This window comes from Lipomyces doorenjongii, assembly GCF_038497915.1.
Source record: "Lipomyces doorenjongii strain NRRL Y-27504 unplaced genomic scaffold V1508scaffold_65, whole genome shotgun sequence".
In the NCBI taxonomy this organism is placed as follows: domain Eukaryota; kingdom Fungi; phylum Ascomycota; class Lipomycetes; order Lipomycetales; family Lipomycetaceae; genus Lipomyces; species Lipomyces doorenjongii.
The window spans coordinates 36,998-56,731 of NW_027118132.1; the positions used below are offsets into that span (position 1 = coordinate 36,998).

Below are 19,734 nucleotides of genomic sequence, written 5' to 3' on the forward strand. Positions count from 1 at the left end.
TCTTATCTCTTGTATTACCCCCTTCCCCTCCCCACGCCACCGAGCTACTCTTATCTCAGGTGTCAAAGTGGACCCCAAATATCTCATTCCTGAATCATGCTGGGTGGGCAGGAATAAATATTGGGCGAGGACCCTGGAAGAGAGCTTCGGATAAGTTACTCGATCTGTGCCGAAACTGTCTCCATTATATTGATCGATAGGCTGAGACTTCAGGTACTTGCCCAACCTTAGTAGCTATGACGAGGAGTGCTTACAGTAATAGGATGGTCGATTTTAATGAAAAAATGGATGGTGTGACAGTGCGGAGCAACGAAACCGATTCGGTCTCGGACGACTTCGAGAAGAAGGCGTATAATGTGCGCGTCACAAACGTTACAGACGAAGAAAAGCTTCGCGTCGCCGAACGCCTTGCCACCGCCGGCAAGGATGTAGACGATGTATTGAACGGTCCAGCTGCGGAGTTTATACTTGAGAAACTGCAGAATATGTCTGTTGACGAATCGCTTGTGATTCTACGCGAGGCTCTGGACTATCACGACGATGACTTAAACTTTCCGACTGAAACGTTTGAGAAGATAAAGCTGTTGTTACAGGGCCAGGAGGCGTCCCAAATGGATGCAGAAACCTATGAGTTGGACTTGAAGCTGGAGGCAACGCTTATGAAATATCATTCGCCGTATCCTGAAGTTCGTGCCATCTGCGACCCCACGGACGATCCGACTATACCAGCGGAAACGATCAGAGCCTATTTTCTGGGATGCTTGTGGGTTGCGGTCGGTGGATTTATCAACGAGTTCTTCTCTCTTCGTCAACCAAGTTTATCGCTTCAGTCGGCTGTCCTCCAAATCTTGCTCTACCCTTGTGGGAAATTCTTGCAGTATACCGTTCCAGACTGGGGTTTCACGTTCCGCGGCACGCGACACTCACTGAACCCCGGACCGTGGACATACAAGGAGCAGATGTTCGCGACAATCATGGTCAATGTCGGTTCCGGTGGCTCTAACTTCATGGGCTATGTCGTCACAATGAAACTTGACATGTTCTTTGGTCAGAAATGGGTCAATTTCGGGTTCATGTTTCTCATGAACTTTTCGACGCAGTTCTTCGGATTTGGACTTGCAGGGATGCTGCGTCGATGGTGTGTTTACCCATCGAAAGCCGTCTGGCCCACCGTTCTCCCCACACTGGCACTCAACCGTGCGCTACTGATGCGAGAAAGTAAACGTCCGATACATGGGTGGACTATCAGCAAATACAAGTTCTTTTTCATCGTATTTGGGGCGTCATTCCTTTACTTCTTTGTGCCGTCATTCTTGTTCACGGCACTTAGTGTCTTCAATTGGATAACATGGATCGCCCCTAAGAACACCGTCCTCGCGATTGTCAGTGGGTCATACCTAGGTCTTGGATTCAACCCGCTCACGACATTCGACTGGTCTGTCATAAATTATTCGACACCATTGATTGCACCGTTCTTCGCGACACTTAATCGATATGTCGGCACTATTATCGGTGGATTAATGTTGCTGGGAATGTACTGGAAAAACTACAAATGGACTGGATATTTTCCGATTAACACGAACCAAGTATACGACAATACAGCCACCGTTTACAACCTTACGAAAGTTGTAAAGCCGGACTCGACACTTGATGAAGCAAAGTATAAACTCTATTCACCGCCTTACATCTCCATGGGAAATCTTTTGAATTCGGGATCCACATTCGCGCTGTATACGCTTGCGTTCGCGTACATGCTCTTGACGGACTGGAAACTGCTCTCTGAGGCATTTAGAGGGTTTTGGAAAGGAATCAGAAATAGAAAGTCATCGAACTACGATATGTACAAAGATCCCATGTCTAAAATGATGTCTGTGTATCCCGAGGTTCCAGACTGGTGGTTCGTCGCTATCTTTGTGATTTCTGTCGTGTTCGGTATTGTTGCATTTACAGTGTATCCCACCAACGCACCAGTATGGGGTATGATCGTGATCATACTTATCAGTACGGTGATTATGGTGCCTTCGGCGTTGATTTATTCTGTGACCGGATACCAGCTCTTCACGAGTAGTCTCTCGACCCTCATAGCAGGATATATGATCCCGAATAATGGTATTGCTAATATGATGTGCCGTGTCTATGGATACAATACAGACGAACAGGCGGAGGGATTTATATCGGACCAGAAAATGGCTCACTATGCAAAGTTGCCACCCCGGGCTGTGTTCCGCGGTCAAATTGTTGCGACATTGATTCAAACTTTTGTTACAGTGGGAGCTATTCAGTTTTTGATGAATTCGGTCTCCGACTTGTGCTCGCCCACACAGGCTAGTCATTTCGTCTGCACATTCCCGCATTCATTGTACTCTGCAAGTCTGTTGTTCGGTGTCGTCGGTCCTCAGCGAACTTTCAACCAGTTATATCCAGTGCTGAAGTACTCCTTCCTCATTGGTGCACTGGCTGCGGTCCCATGTTACGCCCTCCGCCGCATGTTTCCTCGCCAGATGAAATATGTCCATCCCGTTCTCATCCTCACTGGCATCTCACGCTGGGGTAGCACCTATAATCTCTCCTACTACACCCCTGCCATGTATCTCTCGTTCGTCTTCATGTTCTTTATCCGCAGACGGTATCTCTCTTGGTGGACAAAGTACAATTATATTCTCACCTCAGGGTTATCGGCCGGTGTGGCATTTTCTGGGATCTTGATTTTCGTGGCATTGACACTCCCCAAGGCGAAGTTGACATGGTGGGGAAATACCATTTCAACAGCTGGAGTTGACGGCGGCAGGAAGGCGACGCTATATCACTTGCCGAAGGGAACGACGTTTGGGTTGCCAGCTGGTTCGTTTGAATGAGCAGTCGGGCAAGTGGATCTTAGTTTTGCTTTACTGCATTGAGCTTTTGATTGTTTGCGTTAGTTGTCGATACTTCTTGTTCAAAATTTCTCTAATATTGTACAAATGCAAGTGCTTTTAATAAAACATTATGTCACAGCTGTCTTCGTGGGATTGCCGCTTATAACAGGCGATACGGCGAAAAGTCATCACCAAATGTGTTCTTTTAGATAGCAAACGGCTGCGCTATCTCATTAGGTGGAGGGCAACCTCCGAGCTTTCATCACTAAACTCTCGTTGGTCCGTGCAGCCTCGGCAGTTGAAGACCCCTTCATACACGCCGGGCATCGTAAGTTGACTATGAGTTCAATGTGGGATAGATATTTTGGTGCAGACTTCTTCATTTATGTCGTGCATATACTCAATCTATTGATCGTTACAAAACATGGAGCAATCCGACAATAAATCCATTGGCGGGGATGCAATCGTTAGTCTTAACCTTGCAGTTAGAGCCCAGGATGACGAAAAAGAGACTCCACCGCCTGATGGTGGGTATGGCTGGCTGTGTGTAGCGGCTTGTTTCACGGTAAATTGCTTTTCTTGGGGAATTGTGGCGGTATGTATCCCTTCTCTTTCCATGAGCAACGTTAGGTTCCTGCTTATCAAATTCTGACAGTCCTACGGAATCTACCTTTCCCACTACTTGTCGAACCAGGTCTACCCAGAGGCATCTTCTTTCGATTATGCATTCGTAGGTGGCTTTAACTTTTCGATGGCTATGTTGGCGGCACCGTTTGTTACTATTCTGACGCGTGAATATGGAATACGTCTCGCGATGATTGCGGGAGTTATCATGGAATCCGGAGGGTTTGTAGCGGCTTCATTCTCGAAACGGATCTGGCAGTTATATCTTACTCAAGGTTTACTGGTTGGTCTTGGTGTCGGCTTTGTTTACATACCAAGTATCGCTGTCCTATCACAGTGGTTTGACAAAAAACGTAGCCTTGCCAATGGCGTCAGTGCCGCTGGGTCAGGTATCGGCGGGGCGGTTTTTTCATGGGCAACGGAGGCTATGATCAATCAGATAGGCCTCCATTGGGCTCTTCGTGTTACTGGGATCATCATATTCTTCGCCATCTTGACTGCAGCACTTGTAATTCGGGATCGAAATCAGCACATCAGGCCGACTCAGCGTGCCTTGGACATAAAACTCCTGCGCCGATACGATGTAATCCTTTTGTTGTCATGGGCCTTCGTCAGTATGCTTGGATATATTACGGTCCTCTTTTCACTATCAGATTTCGCCTTGTCCATCGGTCTTTCGCATGCTCAAGCTACTAATATTGTCGGCTTTCTGAATGTCGGTACTGCAGTTGGTAGACCGATCGTCGGAATTTGGAGTGATCGCTACAGCAGAATTGATGTTGCTGGGCTCCTCACTTTATTATGTGGTCTTTGTTGCTTCATGTTTTGGCTGCCAGCGACTTCCTATGGGCTAACTGTTTTTTTTGCCCTTATAATCGGAGCAATCCTAGGCGTTTTTTGGCTGGTCGGTGACTTCACAAGTTTTCTTCATTTAAGTTTTAGTGCGCTTCACTAACTGTGTCTATAGACCATCGGTCCTTTATGCGTAGAGGTTGCAGGTCTGAAGGAGCTACAGTCGCTCCTATCCCTTTCATGGATATCCATAATTCTTCCAACAACATGTACGTTTTCATGATCTCGATATATGTGGATTGGCTCTAACTATACCCTTAGTCTCAGAAGTCATTGGATTGCAGCTGCGCCGCTCCGGCTCATCCAGGGAATATCTATTTCCTCAAATTTTCGCTGGACTGTCTTATATGGTTGCAAGTGTTTTTCTTTTTGAGCTGAGAAGGATAAAGCGCCGAGAGCATCAGCAGAATTGATGGTGCCAACTGTCATGGACCCTGCAACCGGTCAGATCCAGATCCGGATCCAGCGTATCGTGCTTTGCTGGACCGTCGTGATCTCGTCAAGTGATTTTTTCACGACATGCTCGTGCATGTGTCCGCTATCGTCTGATGCCTTTCAATATTATACCCTTATGTATCACGGACCGACCCCACCTCAACCGATTAAATAGGGCGTAGTATGTGAAATCCCGCTTGCGCATAAACCTGCTCAGTGACAGACTCTGCAATATAGACAGCGCACTTGCATCCTCTGAATACAGGCTGAGGTACGGACTCACGGACAGCCTATTACTTTGGCAAATATGGGGTAATCTGTACAATTTAGTGGTAGTGACATTTGCAGGACTAGTGATATGACAAGATGGCGCCAATATCTCTAACTCTCCTGGTCCTTTTAGATATGATAAGGTGATGACACTTGAGATTCTGCATATGGTTCAGAGAGAGCAAGATGTTCGAGTAACAAGCCAATATACGTCTATTATTAAAAAGATGATCGTGCCTGTCGAGAACGACGTATACGACATGCCTACATACTTACCCCGCCTGATAGTGAACCTTAGAGAGTTACTAAACGAGCGAATGACGAAAGTGCCAGCTGTGGATCTATTTTAAGGCGTTAGCCTTAACACGCAGGCAATTTACCTTATCGCATAACGTATCAATTGAGTTTCAGCGATGAAATGTCATGTTGGCAACTTATCTATTGGCGTGCCACCGCCTTTTTCTCTTTTAATCAGTACAAAACCACCTTTTATATTTCTAATGTGGTCTGTTCTCCGTGTTCCGTCTATTATCGATCCCGTTCATATTAAATACTCCGTTCCCGCTGTCGCCATTACTCTGTACGCACAATAATCAATCACCTGCTAACTACAACAACAACTCAATTTCTTTTACTGATGAAAGTTAATCCCGCGACGCGACGCAGTATTTTTGCTCTTCCAGATCGTAGTGTCGAACTTTATCGATAGCAACAACAACGAAACACCTAAACTCTTCTGCACCTGATGTCGATGCCACAAGTGCCTGCTGCACTTAAGACTCGAAGCCTGGGAAAATGCTAAACCTGATCGCGATGGGGGATTTGAGATAAAGACTATCTCCTCGTCAGTATCCGCTTAGTATTATTCAAGGGATTGGTCATCGCGACAACTGTCGTATGCTTCCCCTGGAATTTACCGGTGAGAAATGAATATAAAAACAATAACTGTAGTATAGAGCAAATTTGAAATAGTAACTTCTCAATTCCGCAGAAGTCGAGTAAATTGCCACTGCCCAGCTTGTCGCATCCCACAATCCTAAACAATAAGATAGTCGTTCGTTATACAATGTTTCTCGTACCCGACCTGTTGGTAAATATGATTTGACGTTGGGTTGTTATTATCCGCGTGGAGAGACACAAAATCATAGTCCTTTCGTAAATGTTCTGAGAATGCTGCCATCATTGCTGTTGCGCATCCCTGACCTCGCGACTCTTTCGGAGTATAGACCCCAGCAACTGAACAGCCATATTTCAAAGGTCTGACTTTACAAGCCATGGAAACGGGTTTCTCATTGAGTATCCAGAGATACAATAGCCCTAACCGTGCGCGAAAAGTAATCTCTTTGATAGCTTCCTCTGCACTTGGTCTCGGCATCAAACATTGCTCATTGAAGCCAATGTACCAATTTGCCAACATTTGCATGTCATCATCAACTGTGGCCACCCTCAAAAAGCCGCGTGACATCATATCTCGAGCTTGATCAGGAATGGTCACATTCGTTAGTCGATAAGTCGTCATCGACCTATGGACGACATACGATTTCTCCAACGCTGCCGTATATGCTTTGACGAATGTCATTGCGCCCGGCTCGCATCCTACAATTCCGGTCGAGGACAATGACAGCGACGCAGCATGTTCAGCCAGCTTCTCCTGTGCTTCTTCACCTCCGTCCGGAGGAGACCAGGATAGGAAAACGTAATTCCCCGGTACCCATACCGCGGCGTAGGTCACGGTGTTACTGTTATCGATAACTGCAGCATAATATCCCCCTTCGACCTTATTTTGGTTCCAAAGTTTCGACTTGGATATGACCTGGCCATTTTCCAGTTCATGCTGTTCAAATTGCGGCAATAACTCATCCAAAAACTCCTCTGGACCTGAATACTCTTTGACTCGTAAATCAGCCATTGTGATGCAAACAGACATCAAGATTTGTCGTAACTCTGGAATGGGGATTGTCCTTTTATAATTTTCAAGGCTACATCAACTATCTGGGTGACTAATTTATCTGACGCTGAGTCTTTTTACTGTCCTACGCCATGCTTAATGACACAATTCAACCATATCGGTAGCATTCGCTATTTGTATTTTAAATTCACGATTGCATCCTCTCTAAGACACAGCGTTTTACTCATCCACGAGGCGATCACGTGATAATCAGCCTCTTGTCGTCTGCCAATAGGCAAGTTAGCTCTGTCTTAGCCTGAGCTTACAATTTTATTTGCGCAGAGCTTGGAACCACGCATTTGAAGACCAACAACGAATGGTAAATGCCAACTTTCCAAAATTTCCGAGCATCTTATCCATATCTTTGTCACTCGTGACATTTGTATATATTCAAGAAGCTTCTCTGCTCATAGGATAATATTCTAGCTAGAATCTTTCATCTTTTGCGATCTTCTATTGGGATTAGTGAACTATTACTGATATTGGTAGATAACTCATATTACCGTCATAAACTTATTTCTTCCTGTTCAATGACCGTCAGTGCTAAAAGTAGTATGTGCAGTATATAAACTGTCGCTGGGAAACAAGTGGGCGGCCGAGCAGGTTCTGTGCAATTATATTAGACGGCACACTGAAGAGCGACCCATGGAGGGAAGGGATAGAAGTGGAATATTTGACCAACGTGAACCCAGCTGAAAAAGACACGATTTACCCAAACACAATCAATGTGGTCAAGGTCAAGGTAAAGGTAATGCGGACGGCAAGCGAACGAATGAGACCACTCCCAAAAATGTATTGACTAATAGTACAATTATATTAGAGTATTTAATCTTATACTTGTACTCACCCAACTCTTTCCCGACCACACATACATGCTGACTATAATTGGTTTCTTGCAGATACCAGCCATATTATTGTAACGATGGCACCACCAACAATGACGATCATGAACAACACGATCCACAAACAAACACTGCCCTTCTTCCTCGCCTGATATTTTGGATTTTCGTTTAAGATTGTGTTGGTGTTTTCAACAGCCAACGCTGAAGTTGGAATTGGTCCATCGAGAGGTCGAAGGTTCTGCAGCGGCACAGTGTCTGTGTAAGTCGATCTGTCTCGGGTGTGTGAGTATGGAGGAGGTAAATTAGCCTCTACATCTCTTTGTGTATTCCTTGGCGGAAAATATGCTGGTGGTGGGCTCTTTATATTTCTTGTAAATGACCTAACTGAAGCTTCATACACCTCAGTATCGGCCTGGTGTGTAAAATCATTTTGGTCCGGTGCTGCGGGTTGTCGCTGTGGTATATAACTCGCAAATGGATTATTACTCGTAGTATTCGCTGCCATTTAAAACAGTCACAATTGCGTAAAACGAGAGTCAACTGAATGCGTCAAATTGAAGAAAGGCATTAGATTACGCGGTTGCACAGCCTGGCCGTTTCAGACGAGCCCTTTTAAGCCAACGAACTCGATCGGCCGCTAATGCACACATTCGAAGTTTAGGGTCAGAATGCACCTCTACAGCATGCTTGAAGATAAAGGGCCATTTAAATTGGTTGTCAATTTCCAAAGCTTTTTGTAGCTCTACACTTCCGAGTTCGAATAGTGGCAACACGATATAGCTGCACGATATAGCTGAGATAAATAAGGACCTGCAGCGGCCATTACACGATTGTGTGTCACTCTTGGTGCGGCTCAACAAGATGTGGTCTGTACGCTGCATTTTGCGATAAGACGACATGCGTCAAAGGCAACCCTGACCTCAAGTTGTCATCGCACAACACTCATTCATGTAACTCAACGAATCAGGACAACCTACCGGTTTGTAAATTGTACGCATCGGAACGATGCTAAATCCTTTTCTATAGGAACCATAAACAACAGGGCAGTTTACGTCAACCGGTAGGCGGCTTGTAAACCGTCACTCGGTCGACCAATATAGAACAATTTTATCAATAACAACTATCAATTGGGTACAAGGGCTATAAACAAGGAGATAGATAGCTGGCTGACTGCTATGAAAACCACTAAATCAGCAACTGGAGACACATACATGGAAAAGGCACACTAATCATCAATACATCATTCAAACTTTCGTCGTTGCAACAAATGAACACAATGGGTCTCAACACATGTATATACTTATGGGAATATAAAACATTAACAGCACCGCACATTAGTGCGTAAGTTGTAATTAAGTTGTATGCATCGTCTATAATGCAAGCTGCATCTTCTGCTGCTCCCGTGCCCACTTGGCGGTCTCCTTTAAACTAGCTGAAAAGGACCTATCAGCACGAGCCTTCCGTATAAGATCCGTGAGCCATTCATCTTCGTAGTATACTTTAACTTCTCCTTGCTTGTAAATATCGGCGATGTCACCTATGAGGCCAACAATTGACCTCACTACTGACTCCGATCGGATCATGCTCTGGTTCGTGTGGATTAGAGACAAGAAGCCGAAAATTGACTGAATATACGGGAGCAGTACGTCCGCTAATAGTACGTCAGCTAAGAAATCCACAATAATCATTTTCTACACACATACGTTTTTCACGCATGCCCTGAACAATTCCTGCATACGCATCTAAAATTGCTTCTCGAAGTTGATGTATGTAGTCGACGATATCGTACGGCGAATCAGCCTCCTTTCGAAGACTTGAAGCCTGAACCAAGACTTGCATTACAATCGCCAAATACTTTTCAAAGTTTTGGCCAATCGCAGAGGCAATATCACCGAAGCAAGATAAAATGCTCACTTTAACATCGCGACGAACCGAAGCGTTCTACAGTTTATCAGCACTGCCAGATGTCGGAAGAAAATGTGACACTTTGTAACATACCTGCAGATTGGTAAGAAAAATGTTCATAAACATATCGCAATACGGCTCGATCTGTGCGCCAAGAGCGACAGCTAAATCAGCGACTAAGCCAACAGCGGTATTACACGTCGGCGAATCTGGATCTTCGAGAGCCTTCATGAGATAAGGAATAAATGCCTCCAGATAAACACTAAAATTTTCTTGCACTGCACCCGCAACCGATCCAATTGCGATGAAAATATCCTCCTCAATCAAAGAGTTTGGAAGCTTTTGCTGCAGCAGACTGAGAAGTAGTGTCATTAATCGGTCTGACGTATTTCGATCATTTGGCGATACCCGACGAATAATATTGGTTAGCACGCTTAGCAAACTAATCTGAAGCTCTTCCAGGTTAGACCTATCGTCCATTCCTACTAGCTGAGCCTGCATGATAAGTGTGGACTCCAACCGCTGGACAATAACTGCCGAGACATTGGTGACTAGAGGCAGTGTATCGGCGGCACTACACGACGCCAATACACCGAGAGCTTCGTATGTAGACGTCCGTGATGAGTTCTCATTATCTGTGCGAGTGCTGGCCTGTATTAATCCTTGCAGCAGAGGGTCGTAGTATGGCGATATAGGCGTAGTCTGGGAGTACGGTCCTTCCTGGCCAAGCTGCTCGGTGAGATTAATGAGAGTCCAGCAACAGTTGGTTAAAACTTTAGGATGATCCTGGAAGCCAATTATAAGCGCTTTCATGATCTCAGGTAGATGAGTCTCAGTATTAATCCCTTCAATGACGAGATCTGCAATTCGTCCTAGACACCAGGCAACCGTATCCTTGACCTGCAAGACCGGGTCATTCATCAAGCTTAGCATCGGAGGCAAAGCTTGCCCAATGACATGAGCGAGTGTTCCATGATCAGGACCATCAAGAATAGAGCCGAACGCCATAACAGCAGCTTCCCGTCTCCGCCAGTCCGGTTGTTGTAAATTAACTTCAACAAATTGGAGAGTCAAATTGACAACTGCGGAGCCAGTATTCTCCGCGAAGAGTTGCAAGCAAGCAGCGGCGGCCATTGCAACGTTCCATTCGTCGTCATCGGCATCTTCCTCCTGACGCGTCAACAGGTCTAATAGCGTAGGAAGGACCTCGTTGATGGCGAATTTAGCAAACTCGAAATTTTCTCGATCCACAACTTCCTCTTCGTCGTAGACATCAGATTGCTGTAATGTGATCTCGATTTCCTCCTCGCATACCGTACTCCAAAACTCTACAGCCATACACGAGACATCGTTCCTTGGGTTCTTCATCCCCTCCACAGTTAATCCATACAACGCCTTTTCCATATATAGTCGCATATACGAGTAGTACATGCTCATTATCCGCGCCAGCGCCCCAAACGCCGATGCTTGCAGCTTCTCGTCTGGAGCCTGGGTAGCCTCGCACACCACTTGCATAATATAGTTCCGCTCCCCTTCTCGCTCAAAATTATCTCGGATGAACTCCAAAGAGTTGACAAGCGCGTTGATCGCCGTTTGTCGCACAACAATAGATGGCTCCGCTGACCGGGCACCCTGAACAATAGCGGTAAGGATTCCATTAGCCTGAGCAACAACACCAGAATTTGTTGGATCAGCGGTCTCGCAGATATATCCGATCGCAAGCAGTGAGGCACGTTTCACGTTGACCGGTTGATTCTCCCCGGTATTGTCAACCAAGACTACCATAAGATCGGGCCATTCATTTCGAGGTAGCTCAATGTCCGCAATGGCTGCTACTAGTTGCGCTGCCGCGTTCGCCACTCGATCATCTGGCGACAGAAGTGATTGCAGCGCCTGCGAATATTACAGTCAGAAAATCCTTACCACGACACATTCCGAACTATATACATACCGTTTGCTTAATCTGATTCTTAGCAGGACTCTCAATTGCCACCCATCTCTCTGTCTGGGCTAGCTTCGTTTTCGCATCCTAGGCTTGCAATTAGAAATGATGTTACAACCGCAAAAACTGCATGCAAGCCGTACCTTAGCAACAAGCTGGTTTTTAATACCGATACCAGCAAGAATTCGAACTTCTGTTTTTACGCTTTCGTTCCCCAGGGTATTCGTGAGCATACCCAAATAGGGGACCTGTTGTTCATGGTTAACATAGGACCTCGCGAAGCACATTGCATTTGATCCGAGGATTTTGTGAGCAAGCGAGACAATAACATACAAAATGCTCCTTAGCAGCTAGCTCAAGCTGAGCCTCTGCATCCTGACGGGCCTTTGGGTCTGCATATGATGTCAGTCGGCGACTGGAAGAAAGTAGGGTGTCTGTCACGAGAGTCACCACGAACCCGGGCTTAAAAGTGCCGCCTCCAATACAGCAGCAATATCCATAACGACAAGCCGGTTTAAACCTTAATTGCGTACGACTATATTGCCCAAGACAACCAAAGAGGATATATATAAAACGGAGGTAGGTATGGTCTCTAATTGCTGTTGGCAGTGTGGAAAGTATAGCGTGGACCTAGACGGGAACGTAGAAGAAAAAAAGGACGAATGGCCAGTATACATTTCCATTTACTTGTAAACAAAGCAGTCGCCTACGCGCGTGTTGTGGCCTAAATGCGATACCGTACCAACTCTATGATGCTAACCCTATAGCATTTAGGCAATTCCATTGTACGTGAAGCATCGACATCGCGCGCCTTCCGAAGTACATCATAATCGGTGCTTATATTATTCGGCAAATCCTATCAGTCCAATTCGATACCAAACTATATTAAGAGATTCATTAATTAGTTCGTAAGTTGGTGACATATGATTTGATATGGATAGCTAGGCGTCGATCTGTAACTAATGAATATATTAAAGGTAGAACGCCAGATCCTCGATCGCTTGATAAGTTTTACCTTTGATTCGTGTAAGATGAGCTCTAGCAATTTTCAACATCAGGACAGACCCAGTCGAGGGGGATATCGGGGGGGCCATCGACAGCAACACCATAATAGTCATGGTGGTCTGCAACCCCAGCATGATCGGCCAAAGAAGGAAGCAATTCTTGATCTTGCGAAATATCAGGATCGAGAAATTAGGGTGAAGTTTGCTGGAGGGAGGGAAGGTATTTCAATATCGTTTACTGACATTGAAGGACATCGTCTGACTTAGTTGTCTAGTTACTGGTATTCTGAAAGGCTACGACCAGTTGATGAATTTGGTGCTCGATGACGTTGTCGAACATTTGCGAGGTATCAATTCTATTCTTCCACAGGACCTTAAAATTGGTCTAATGTGATTACATAGGCGAAATCGAGGAAGACGGGCAACCACCGGAAGATCAGACACGTCCACTGGGACTGGTGGTCGTCAGAGGCCCATTATTACTACTAATTTCGCCCGCTGATGGTAGTGAGGAAATTGCAAACCCGTTTGTACAGAACGAAGAATAACAGTGTATATTAATACGAAGAATAAGCAGTGTACATTAGATGTAAAATGCCATTCAAAAGATCAGACCTATGTCCATTCGCGTCAATACTACGCCCGCTGCAATGTACCTTGAACAGCCTCGTCGGGCCTCGCTCGACAGTATTGTATCCTACAAGCCAATGATATGCTCGTGTGACGCGATCGTTTCTACGCTGCACGTTGATTTGTAGTCAAAGGGCTGCGGGCTCATTAAATGTTCGTGACAAAATTTTTTTCACACATTTTTCATCCTTTGTATGCTGCAATCCGGCCACGATTATATAACGTAACTAACGTTTGGCTCATAGCTGCACTCGTTCTGGCCAGCACGTTGTACATTCATCTGAGCGCCATGAATATATGCAGCACCCTTGGATGAACGCATTGAATGGTGGTGGAATTGATCTTTCACTATAAGAGCCAAACTACTAACCGGAATAGAGCATTCTCAGCAATGCCGCTCAGGAGGATATTTATCTGCGCCATTTCTGGAGAAACTGTCTTATCACAAACTAGATTCTCGAAGTTAATCAGAGCTGCGAAACTGTGCTTTACGTCCGCGTTTATCATGGAGAAGCAATACATATTGATAAAGGTTATACTTCACCCGAGAGCATGTTGCGAGTACGAAAAATGCTGTCCTAAACTGGATATTGCAGCTGATGCTTACACCAAAGATCCGTCCAGACAAAATTTGAATTCTCGTAATAACAATTAGCAATTGGCCGTGAGGGATAATCCCACATGCTAAAAATTTACATTCTTTTGATGCTAACTCAATATATTACTGTTTTACAATTGGCACTATCATACATGGCATTCACCGAATGAGTTCGTGTTCGCTGGATACGTCCAAAGGTGCCATAACTAGCTGAATGTGTATAATATGGATTAGCCACTAGGACGACTCAGATCTCTAAACACTGCATCCACACAATTCTTTAGTTCCTTGTACGACACGATCAGACAACTTTGTTCATCTCTAGAGACCAGCATGACTTTCTCATCCACGCCGGCATCAAGCTTGTTCAGACTCCTCAAAACATGACCTAGATCGACAACTGGATGGCCATTCTCGTCGTTCTGATGGAAAACATAGTCTCGGAATAGTTTGAGAAGGTATCGATCTCCTGTCTCTGACCATGCGCTATCGTGATCATATTCCGGCCGTTCATTAATGAAGTTGAATTTACACAGCAACCGTACTAGCCTACCGTTCTCAAGTTCCTTGCATAACTCCGACTCCAAGATGTCTTGATAATGTAAGGAACTATTCAGATTTTGCTGTACATAAGGAGCAATTATTCGGAGAAACTCGTCTATGTTCTTAAGAGGCTCCTTTAAACCATCCTTCCCGACTGAGCCAGCGGAAATAGACTTATTGCTAAGAAGGTATACCAATGCGGTTTTCAAGCCAACTGAATAAGATTGCCCAGCATATTCTATGCTCTTGGCTATAACCTGTTGTGGAACATTCGCGTTGGCACTGATAGCATGGTTATTGCAGGCGATGCTTAATATAAGTCGGCCTAGATTATACAGATCGTCCTGATGAAGTGCTTGCATCGATTCCGGCCCTCCATTGTAATCACCATTACCACTAACCACATCCATAACACCGACAGCGCTTAGTCGAACTCTCATCTTGGAAGTCAGAATGACTTTTGAGGCATCCAAAACACGAGCGGCCAAATTTGCCGAGTGGATTGTTTTCAGTGCCGATGATAGTTGCACTAGATAGCTCCATAAAACTTGTTCTGGTACGGCCGGAGACCGAGAGGTTGGATATCTCGCGCTTGGACCAAAATGAGTATCAAAGAGCGTACTAGAAAGAGGGTGATAGTCATAAACAAAAATAATAGAGTTATCCCCAAAAGCTCTGGTAGTAAACGCCTCAAACAATGTAACAATGTTGGCATTTGATAATCTTCGCCACTGTTGCACGGTAGCAATAGCCTTTTCATCGGTCAGCTTAAAGCCCTCTAACCGCCGGAGAGCATACGTATTGCCATCGCTCTTTGAAAATGCCTTGTAAAGCCAAGTACTGTATCCAAATATTCGAGAACTCTTCTCAGTATTCGTATCGAGAGGCACTAGCGAGTAATACACATCCAAAGTCTCCGGTAACCCAGAAGCTATTACTATAAGTTAGTAATTCAGGGTAATTTGATTGAAAGTCATACTTGGAAGAATTTGTAGGGCTGCTTCAGTTTTTCGTTGGAGTTCCTCCCGTAAGTTATCAGACTGGAAAAATCCTTGGACAGTTCTTTGGTAAGGCAATAAATTGATTTTATGCGGGGGTAACGGTGCATAGAGATGGTAATTTAGCTGTATATGTCCGATTAGAACTTCACGCCAATCCACCAAGCTGCTAGAGAACCACTCACTGGCTGATAATGTGCAGGCGGAGCTTGTTGATAGTATATATCCTGACTAGGCTGCGTGTATGGTCCCAGAGAATTGTAATCATAGGTTGTTTGTTGTACAGGTTTCTGTACCGGAGACTAATTGATGAGTATTTAACAAGACCGACAGCTTCATCAAGGGCAACACTCTTACCGGATCCATGCCAATGGGAGGGGATATCTGAGCAATTGGATTATACCCATGGACAAACTGACTATTCATAATAGGATTCTGGCCATATGCATCCACGCCAGCTGGATTAGTGTAACTGCTCTAGTTGTTAGTACTTCGGCACAAGCTAAGCATAAGACCTGCACGTGAGGGTACCTATTAGACTGGTTTGGATCCGATACAGGTGTGGCCACTGGAGGCAATATTAGTTAAAAGTCATGACTTAATAATGTGTATTAACAACACCACGACTTACTTCTCGGGACAAATATGGCAGAATCCGCCGATTGAACCGAAAGGGCGGACTTCGACGCAGCACCCCCGGCACCGATTGATCCAGGCATAAACGAAGGAGAATCCACATTTAAACGCTTTTTTGAACTACATAAGACTCGTGATTGGCATTTTATTCATCTACGATGGCCCAACAACAAGAGACTTACGCTTCTGCTTTTGCTGGCGACGGCTGCGGTGGAGCTGGCGACTGCTGCGGTGGAGCTGGCGTCTTATCATGTCTGTTAGTCATATGCTTCGACAAGTGACAATCTGACAAAACCGAAGTTACCGTATCATGTCGGAAAATACATCCTGAGTTTTCGTATTTGCAATATCCATGAATAAGAATATTCCTGCACAAAGTCTGCGATTGTTTTCCTGCGATGATGGACGGCGGCCGCGACTCTAGTCCTAAACTGTGAGCATTCCTGATCGACAATATTGAAAATAAATATTGAAAGGTCACGGCATATATTGGCGATATACGTACCAGTTCTTGCCGGTTGTACTGGAGATTGAGATGACGATTTATCACCGGTGCTTGCTGTTGACGCCGAACCAGGCACCACTGCACTGGCCGGCTGCTTCAACATATCTGGCTCTAGTAAGTTGACGCCAGCGGTAAAAATTGAAGTTGCAACAGCAAACGAGTCGTTGATATTATTGCTTTTGAAATTCCTCTCGGTTGAAGCGGCAATAGTAGGCGATCTGTCGGTGTGTATGCACTCGGATTTTATTAATCTATCGTCTCGCGCCGTCAGAAATTGAAGTCCTAACCCTATTGCATAGCCTCTATGTCTGGATAGATGATCCTTATGTATAGCGGCCACATGACTGATATGTCATTTATTAGTCTCTCAGGAGGTGCCATCGACGCGATTCTCAGTCTGTAAACAAAAGCCACATAACGATTCGTCGGCTAAGCTGTATATATACATGTTATAAGATTTCGAGGCAGAGCTGATAATGTCCGATGATGAGGATGGCGGCAAGGCACCGTCTTCATTCAGAGTCTTGTCTGAAAAGATGCTTCAAGGACCTGTTCAAGTTGATCTGTTTACGTGGTGTCCCAGGATGGATCTCTTGACTTTTTCACCTGATCCAGCGACAATATGGCTGTACCGAATGAGTGGACAATTAGTGTGGAAAATGTCGCTGAAAAATTCAAAAGCAACTATATCGGCATTGGCATGGAGGCCTGACGGTAATATATCGAGTACGGCAAGAGCTTGGATTACTGCTAAACATATCTAATAGGGAAAATGCTGGCTTTAGGTTGCTCGGATGGCATGCTACGCGTGTGTGACGTAAATAACGGCAGAATAGTGCACCAGATTGCAGCTCGCGCTTCGATATCGTGTTTGGATTGGGTAGCGGAAGACAAATCATCAACTCAATCTCGCAACTCGGCCCCATTTGACAATATATTGAATATTGACGTTACTGCAAGTCTGCCAAAATTGAGTCCTTTACCGACTGTTTCTTCTCCGGATAGTATATTTACTTCGAAAGTGGTACTTGATAGTATGATAAATAGCAGCTTCATGTCAGAAGAGTCGTCGGTGATTGATATCCTGGTCAACGGCGACGGGGACAGTAGAATATTTTTCAATATCTTTGGACATTTTTCAATTGAATATATTCAGTTTCCTTCATCGCTTGAAGTATGGCTGACTTTTTGTTTGGTATTTAGTATTTCGTCTAATAGTTCACAGAAATTGACACCTCTTAGTCACGCTTCGTCCGCTGACCTGTCATTCCATGCCTTCATTGTCGAAAGCCAAGATCACAGTCTTTTTATACTTCCGTTGCGAGTTCACTTTATTCGACGTTTCGGCAATGATTTGGCGCATATCTCATCAACTTCAACGAAAGTTCAAGCTCTATTGATATATATATCCGATGTCATTGGGGCAATGGCAGCTGAGTGGAAGAGCATGGAAAGCGCACTGCTTAAACCTATGAAGAGTCTTGAGGACATTTTACTTGCGGAGAGTGAGTGAGCATCGAGTTGGCGCGTATATATTCTAACAGCATCTAGAGGATTCAGACATTGTACTGAGGCTGCTAGAAACCCTGATTTTGGGTGTTCCGAATGAAACATTTAAAGGGTGGATTAGCAATCATTTGTCTGACCGAGCCATCCGAGCATGGAGGAAAGTGTCTTCAACTGCTTATGAAAACATCCGAAAACTACTCCTGGAGAGTCTCATACCAGCTTGTGAGAGAGCCGTCGTACTTACAACGAGAGTGCGTGGGCTTGCGAGATGGTAATGACTGTTGTCATCTTGTTTTTGTGCAGCACTTGCTAACTTATGTTAGGCGTGAACGCGGAGTACATTTAGGATTAAACCCTGATTCTTATACACGTATTATCGATGCGCTAACTCTCATCATGGGCAAGGCCCACCGATTGATATGGGATTTGAACAAAGAATATGATCATTTCAAACCATTTATTCAGTGGATGAAGTTCATTCTAGATGATGTGACAAATCACGATTCGACGTCCGAAGACAGTGACACCCCTATTGAGACAGCAAAAGTAGCAACTTACATCACTGACTATCTCCACAATCAAACCATGGCAAATTACTTTTCCGCTGATGGAGCTGCCATGGGAAATAGCATCAACTTGAATGATTTAGTAGAAAATCTTAGAAACTTGTGTGAGAAAGCATTTAGAGAGTCATCCGATGCAATGAAGAATCATCTCGCCTTTGGAAGTCCCCTAAAACTTGTGGAAAATATTACAGCTAAGAAACTGCATATGAGTAGTCGAGTAATTCACCGGGTTGGTTTATCCTGTGTCATTTTACTGTCTGTTGACCGTGGCTAACAGCAGTCTAGGAAAATGAATCGTACATGTACACGGCTATTTCATCGGAAGCGAATCCGAAAGTCGGTATGATGTCGCTGACGTTTAGTAACGTGGACTAGTTCTGACTTCTTGTAGTCTCACTAATATGTCTCGACATTTCAGGCAATTTCGCTGAGCTTACGTCGTGCATGGTACGATCTGCTGGTTTTACCACTCCCAACGAGTCAATCGAGTCCTTGGAATTTGTCGACGACGAGAAGTTGATACTTCTCCTTCACCCTATTGATCCTGCCAGTTCTAAAACTAAAGCACGGATAGTTTCACTGGCGTTTGATAAGTTATTTGCTGAACGTGCTGTCATCATTGACACGCGAGAGCTTGATACGGCGGTATGCTCAGTCCAATATTCGACTGACATGTCGGAACCGACGTGGGATCAATGCCGTACATTCACTGATGATTTCATGCCTATCGCCTTAGCGGTCAATGGATGCAAAGGACGGCGGGTAGGAGCGGTAATTGCAGATGACAACCATCGTTTTCTTGTTTTTGATCTTGACGACGACGAAGCCGCGGATGAAGAGGAGGTGGACGACGATACTATGAATGAGTAGTGTACATTAGTTGCTTAAATTTGTATATTTCTGCTGTGTTATTATAGAATTAGGCGTTGGAAGGGATTCTTATAGTTATATTCTCGCATCAGATGTCAAATCTGTCATAATCTTGTGCCAGTTGGTTGTAGTTAATGGGATTTATGCCGGCTCACTCTGAGAAAATAAGTTCATCTGGACGCTGTAAGACTCATTAGATGAT

At 44.8% G+C, this 19,734-nt stretch overlaps 8 protein-coding genes across 8 annotated transcripts; 4 read left to right on the forward strand and 4 right to left on the reverse strand.

The window, feature by feature from the left end:
• Nucleotides 1-31: 31 nt before the first annotated feature.
• V1508DRAFT_254661 (OPT oligopeptide transporter protein-domain-containing protein) lies at nucleotides 32-3,231 on the forward strand. The gene is made up of 2 exons (XM_066936409.1): nucleotides 32-213; nucleotides 263-3,231. Exon 2 carries the CDS (start codon nucleotides 264-266, stop codon nucleotides 2,853-2,855), a length of 2,592 nt encoding a protein of 863 aa, XP_066793600.1. The 5' UTR covers nucleotides 32-213; nucleotide 263; the 3' UTR covers nucleotides 2,856-3,231.
• A 48-nt stretch (nucleotides 3,232-3,279) lies between these two features.
• V1508DRAFT_399650 (major facilitator superfamily domain-containing protein) lies at nucleotides 3,280-4,744 on the forward strand (the record flags this gene model as incomplete). The annotated part of the gene is made up of 4 exons (XM_066938275.1): nucleotides 3,280-3,450; nucleotides 3,511-4,383; nucleotides 4,447-4,540; nucleotides 4,593-4,744. 4 exons carry the CDS (start codon nucleotides 3,280-3,282, stop codon nucleotides 4,742-4,744), a joined length of 1,290 nt encoding a protein of 429 aa, XP_066793601.1.
• Nucleotides 4,745-5,687: 943 nt separating this feature from the next.
• On the reverse strand, nucleotides 5,688-7,413 carry V1508DRAFT_254656 (uncharacterized protein). Its single transcript, XM_066936408.1, has 2 exons — nucleotides 5,954-7,413; nucleotides 5,688-5,870 (listed from the first exon to the last, which is right to left on the reverse strand). Exon 1 carries the CDS (start codon nucleotides 6,961-6,963, stop codon nucleotides 6,073-6,075), a length of 891 nt encoding a protein of 296 aa, XP_066793602.1. The 5' UTR covers nucleotides 6,964-7,413; the 3' UTR covers nucleotides 5,688-5,870; nucleotides 5,954-6,072.
• Nucleotides 7,414-7,863: 450 nt separating this feature from the next.
• On the reverse strand, nucleotides 7,864-8,331 carry V1508DRAFT_434667 (uncharacterized protein; the record flags this gene model as incomplete). The annotated part of the gene is made up of 1 exon (XM_066942035.1): nucleotides 7,864-8,331. The coding sequence occupies one exon, from the start codon at nucleotides 8,329-8,331 to the stop codon at nucleotides 7,864-7,866; it is 468 nt and encodes a 155-aa protein (XP_066793603.1).
• A 602-nt stretch (nucleotides 8,332-8,933) lies between these two features.
• On the reverse strand, nucleotides 8,934-12,303 carry V1508DRAFT_441553 (armadillo-type protein). The gene is made up of 7 exons (XM_066942297.1): nucleotides 12,131-12,303; nucleotides 12,007-12,065; nucleotides 11,817-11,921; nucleotides 11,683-11,760; nucleotides 9,825-11,624; nucleotides 9,530-9,767; nucleotides 8,934-9,477 (listed from the first exon to the last, which is right to left on the reverse strand). The coding sequence occupies exons 1-7, from the start codon at nucleotides 12,171-12,173 to the stop codon at nucleotides 9,197-9,199; spliced, it is 2,604 nt and encodes an 867-aa protein (XP_066793604.1). The 5' UTR covers nucleotides 12,174-12,303; the 3' UTR covers nucleotides 8,934-9,196.
• A 401-nt stretch (nucleotides 12,304-12,704) lies between these two features.
• Nucleotides 12,705-13,225, forward strand: V1508DRAFT_406180 (uncharacterized protein; the record flags this gene model as incomplete). The annotated part of the gene is made up of 3 exons (XM_066938751.1): nucleotides 12,705-12,897; nucleotides 12,953-13,024; nucleotides 13,080-13,225. The coding sequence occupies 3 exons, from the start codon at nucleotides 12,705-12,707 to the stop codon at nucleotides 13,223-13,225; spliced, it is 411 nt and encodes a 136-aa protein (XP_066793605.1).
• Nucleotides 13,226-14,135: 910 nt separating this feature from the next.
• V1508DRAFT_359605 (uncharacterized protein) lies at nucleotides 14,136-16,165 on the reverse strand (the record flags this gene model as incomplete). Its single annotated transcript, XM_066937115.1, has 6 exons — nucleotides 14,136-15,379; nucleotides 15,428-15,572; nucleotides 15,632-15,736; nucleotides 15,804-15,918; nucleotides 15,978-16,014; nucleotides 16,078-16,165. The coding sequence occupies 6 exons, from the start codon at nucleotides 16,163-16,165 to the stop codon at nucleotides 14,136-14,138; spliced, it is 1,734 nt and encodes a 577-aa protein (XP_066793606.1).
• Nucleotides 16,166-17,359: 1,194 nt separating this feature from the next.
• Nucleotides 17,360-19,532, forward strand: V1508DRAFT_359592 (anaphase-promoting complex, cyclosome, subunit 4-domain-containing protein; the record flags this gene model as incomplete). Its single annotated transcript, XM_066937113.1, has 6 exons — nucleotides 17,360-17,761; nucleotides 17,813-18,092; nucleotides 18,139-18,367; nucleotides 18,420-18,891; nucleotides 18,948-19,002; nucleotides 19,054-19,532. The coding sequence occupies 6 exons, from the start codon at nucleotides 17,360-17,362 to the stop codon at nucleotides 19,530-19,532; spliced, it is 1,917 nt and encodes a 638-aa protein (XP_066793607.1).
• Nucleotides 19,533-19,734: the final 202 nt, after the last annotated feature.